We start from the raw sequence: 4,265 nt of genomic DNA on the forward strand, positions 1-4,265 counted from the left end.
AGCCCCCCTGGCTCTCGCCCCTGCCACCGCCCTCCCCTCCCCCTGCAGCCTCCTGCCCCAGCCTGAGGGCCTAGAACTCACGGCCGCCTGCAATGCAGCCTGTGGCTGCCAGCTGGAGCACTACAACCCCGTGTGCGGCTCTGACGGCGTCCTGTACTTCTCGCCCTGCCACGCAGGGTGCCCTGCGACAGCCGAGACTAGCCCAGGTGGCCGGAAGGTGAGTGTGGCTGCTGCCTGCAGCCCCCAGCCCTGCCTGCACCCTGGGGAGGGGCCTCTGTGTCTCCCTCTGGTAACTGGCGCTGTTGTCGGGCTCCCCAGGTCTACCGAAACTGTAGCTGCGTCTCTCAGAACTTTTCCTCTGGTTTTGGCCACGCTACTGCAGGGAAATGTACCTCAGCTTGTCAGACAAAGCCCCTCCTTCTGGTTTTCGTATTCGTTGTTATTTTCTTCACATTCCTCAGCAGCATTCCTGCGCTCACAGCAACTTTACGGTAAGCCAGGGGGCCCAGGTGTTGCTTTTGTCCTGAACCTTCTGTTGCAGCACTGGAAGGTGGAGCTCTGCAGATCCCATGATGGGGAACACTCTGGGGTACACTCTGGGCCCCTGCAAAGCGGGCCTGTCTGTCGCTGTGGTAGGAAAGAGCTGTCTATGACCTCTGATGAGGTGCTTGCCACTTGGGGAGGTGGTGATGTGACCTGAGGCTTGGCCAGGACTCAGCTGCTGGCCTGGGGGTATGACGTGGCACACAGCCACACTTCTGTGGGCACTGACCTGTGGTTTTCCATTGCAGGTGTGTCTCTGACCAGCAGAGATCCTTCGCCCTGGGAATCCAGTGGATCGTAGTTAGAACACTAGGTACAGTGGAGCACGAGGAAATCACGCACAGCTGTGCGGTGTGTTCGCTGTGCGAGGGCACCCGGCAGGGGTCTACTCACTGTGCCAGTGTGCATCTCCGCAGGAGCTATGCCCACCTGGGGAAAGCACTGTTCTCTAACTGTCCCCTAGAGGGACCCATCGTCATTTACTTGCCCAAAGAGTATTTCCCCCTCATTAACATGAAGGCTGCATAGGAGTCAGAGATGGGGGACTCCCAGCCTAATGCTGAATCCCTAGAAAAAGAAACATTTAAGTCCCCTCTGAGAGCCTCTGAGAACGTCAATGGCCGATGTCACCCTTCCAAGAGCCCGCGCATCCCAGGTCTCCTGACTGCCCACACNGCATTCCTGCGCTCACAGCAACTTTACGGTAAGCCAGGGGGCCCAGGTGTTGCTTTTGTCCGGAACCTTCTCTTGCAGCACTGGAAGGAGGAGCTCTGCAGATCCCACGACGGGGTACACTCCGGGGTACACTCTGGGCCCCGGCAAAGCGGGCCTGTCTGTCGCTGTGGTAGGAAAGAGCTGTCTGTGACCTCTGATGAGGTGCTTGCCACCTGGGGAGGTGGTGATGTGATCTGAGGCTTGGCCAGGACTCAGCTGCTGGCCTGGGGGTATGACATGGCACACAGCCACACTTCTGTGGGCACTGACCTGTGGTTTTCCATTGCAGGTGTGTCTCTGACCAGCAGAGATCCTTCGCCCTGGGAATCCAGTGGATCGTAGTTAGAACACTAGGTACAGTGGAGCACGAGGAAATCACGCACAGCTGTGCGGTGTGTTCGCTGTGCGAGGGCACCCGGCAGGGGTCTACTCACTGCGCCACTGTGCATCTCCGCAGGAGCTATGCCCACCCGGGGAGAGCACTGTTCTCTAACTGTCCCCTAGAGGGACCCATCGTCATTTACTTGCCCAAGGAGTTTTTTCCCCTCATTAACATGAAGGCTGCATAGGAATCAGAGAGGGGGGACTCCCAGCCCTGATGCTGAATCCCTAGAAAAAGAACATTTAAGTCCCCTCTGAGAGCCTCTGAGAACATCAATGGCCGATGTCACCCTTCCAAGAGCCCGCGCATCCCAGGTCTCCTGACTGCCCACACCCCCTGCCCGCCTCTGGGCATGTCAGGTGCTGAGCAAGTGTCTCTCTGCAGGGGGCATCCCCGGGCCCATCGCCTTCGGCTGGGTGATTGACAAGGCGTGCCTTCTGTGGCAGAACCAGTGCGGCCACCAGGGTTCCTGCTTTGTGTATCAGAACGCGGCCATGAGCCGGTACATGCTCATTGCGGGGCTCGTGTACAAGGTGAGCTGCGCCCACGGGAGGGAGCCTGGGGTCTCTCCAGAGGGCAGTGGGGGATTTCCTCCTCAGCTAGCTCAGGGCAGGACACTCCATGGGATCTCCCAACAGCTCCAACCCCAGCTGAATACCTGCAGCTCTGTTTCTAGAAGGGGACATCCCTTCCACATGCCTCACGAGCTGGTGCCGGGACTCTGAAGATGTGCCGGCATCAGATGGAGCCGTGGAAGAGCCTTTCAAGGTTCACACTCCAAGCCCCCAGCAGCACCCAGCTCGCAGCCCCAAGCCTTAGAAGCAGCTCCTGTCCCTCTGCCTGCCAGGGGCTGCCGACCACAGCATGGACGGTGCCAGGTGGATCTGGTTAGTGAAGGGCTTTGGAGGGATGGCTCCTCCTGGCAGCCTGGCGGGCCGGTCCAGTGCTGGGCCTTGGCCTGCTTGCTGTATCCATGTGCGACATGACCCTCCACTCTCAACGTGCCTTGAACTCCACCTGTTTCTCAGCCTGTCCCTCTCTTTTCAAGCTAAGAGAAACTTCCTGTTGTAACTCTGGGCTCATGCTAGCTTCAATGTCCCCCCATTAGGGGATAGGGCAAAAACCCTTCAAAATAAAATGAAATCCCAGGGCCGGGAGCTCAGAGGACTGTGATCCTCTTTCTGGGGTGGCAGACACAGGGGCATTCAGCTCACAGGGGCCCCGGCCCCAGGTGCTTTCCGTGCAGGAGGCTTGGAGAAAGAGAAGGGCTTGAAGCCAGGAAGGAGACCTGTGTTTATCTCCCCTCGGATTAGCACAAAAATAGCCATGTGTGAGAAGGGATTTGTGTGGCTCTGGAGAAAAGCTGTTGGTCAATTTACAGAGACACACTCTTCCCAGGGAACTGTCCCTTGCCTTTCCTTTCCTGTATGTTGGATGCTGAGCAGCAGGCTGGTGCCCACGTCTGCCCAGACCACAACCCAGGAGCTCCGCACAGCCGGCATGAACCGTGCAGAGGGTTGGGGTCGGCTCCAGAAGCAAGGCGTTGATTTTAGAAGAGGGGTAGACAGGCCAGGCCCTGAAAGTCCCCATCGATCAGATCGCCGCGCAACCAAGTTGAAACAGCCTTGCTCTTGTGAGCGCGGGGGCGGTGCTCCGGGAAGCACGTGGGAGGTTCTGCCCAAGCCCGGGGTTCACGCCTCAGTTGTGTGCACAGCTCGCTGCGTGTGTGAGGTGCTCTCGGGCTGCGCGGTCTCCAGGGTCTGCGCGCCAGCCTGCCGTGTCCCCGCATGCCCCCGCAGGGTGGCTGTCACTCCCTGTTGCGGGGAAGTAACTGACCGGTTCGTGTTAGGTGTCTGTGGCTGCCGTAATGAGGAATTGAGGTGTGGGCGGGTCAGTCCCTTCTGGGAACTCTGAGGTAGGATCTGGTCCAGCCTCTCCCGTGTTGGAAGTGGCTCCGGCAATCTTTGCTGTGTGGACACATCGCTCTGGTCTCTACCTTCATCTTCACACAGTCTTCCTTCCGTGTCTGCCTCAGATCTCCCTGTCTCTCTCTCATAAGGACACGTGTCATTGATGTAGAGCCCACTTTAAATCCAGGATGTCATCGTCTCAGGACCCATAACTGAGTTGCACCTACAAACACCCTATTTCCAAATAAGGTCCCATCCACAGGCACGCAGGGTTAGGACTCAGACATATCTTTTGGGGAGACACTGTTCAACCCATGACAAGCCCTGCCACCTTATCCTGTGCCTCAGTTTTTAGTCAAATGTTTTTCATTTCCTTGTTAACAATATTGGTACCCACTCTAGGAGCTGGTTATGTGGGAAAGACGTGTCTTCCTCCCGGGTGGGCCAGGTTCAAGGGGCGGGGGGGCCTTGGAGCAGGTGGCTCGGGGGGTCCAGTGGCTCCTCCTCTGTCCCCAGGTGCTGGGCTTCCTCTTCTTTGCCATTGCCTGCTTCCAGTACAAGCCCCCATCGGGGTCTTCGGACGGCTCAGAAGATTCTCTGCCCAGCCAGTCCTCAGCCTCCAACAACGCCATGGACCTCCAGCTCCAGAGCAACATCTGAGCCCTTCCCCACCCCCGGGGACACAGCAGCCACTGAGCATCCCCTGAGAGCAAGAG

The 4,265-nt window shown here is 58.2% G+C and overlaps 1 protein-coding gene across 1 annotated transcript; it reads left to right on the top strand.

The window, feature by feature from the left end:
* Positions 1–48: 48 nt before the first annotated feature.
* On the top strand, positions 49–4,259 carry LOC103608667 (solute carrier organic anion transporter family member 4A1-like; the record flags this gene model as incomplete). The annotated part of the gene is made up of 5 exons (XM_008593064.1): positions 49–217; positions 319–491; positions 792–856; positions 2,024–2,172; positions 4,066–4,259. Coding segments are annotated over 5 exons (700 nt in total), but the record flags the coding sequence as incomplete, so codon positions are not given.
* Positions 4,260–4,265: the final 6 nt, after the last annotated feature.

This window comes from Galeopterus variegatus, unplaced genomic scaffold, assembly GCF_000696425.1.
Source record: "Galeopterus variegatus unplaced genomic scaffold, G_variegatus-3.0.2 Scaffold8674, whole genome shotgun sequence".
Lineage (NCBI taxonomy): Eukaryota > Metazoa > Chordata > Mammalia > Dermoptera > Cynocephalidae > Galeopterus > Galeopterus variegatus.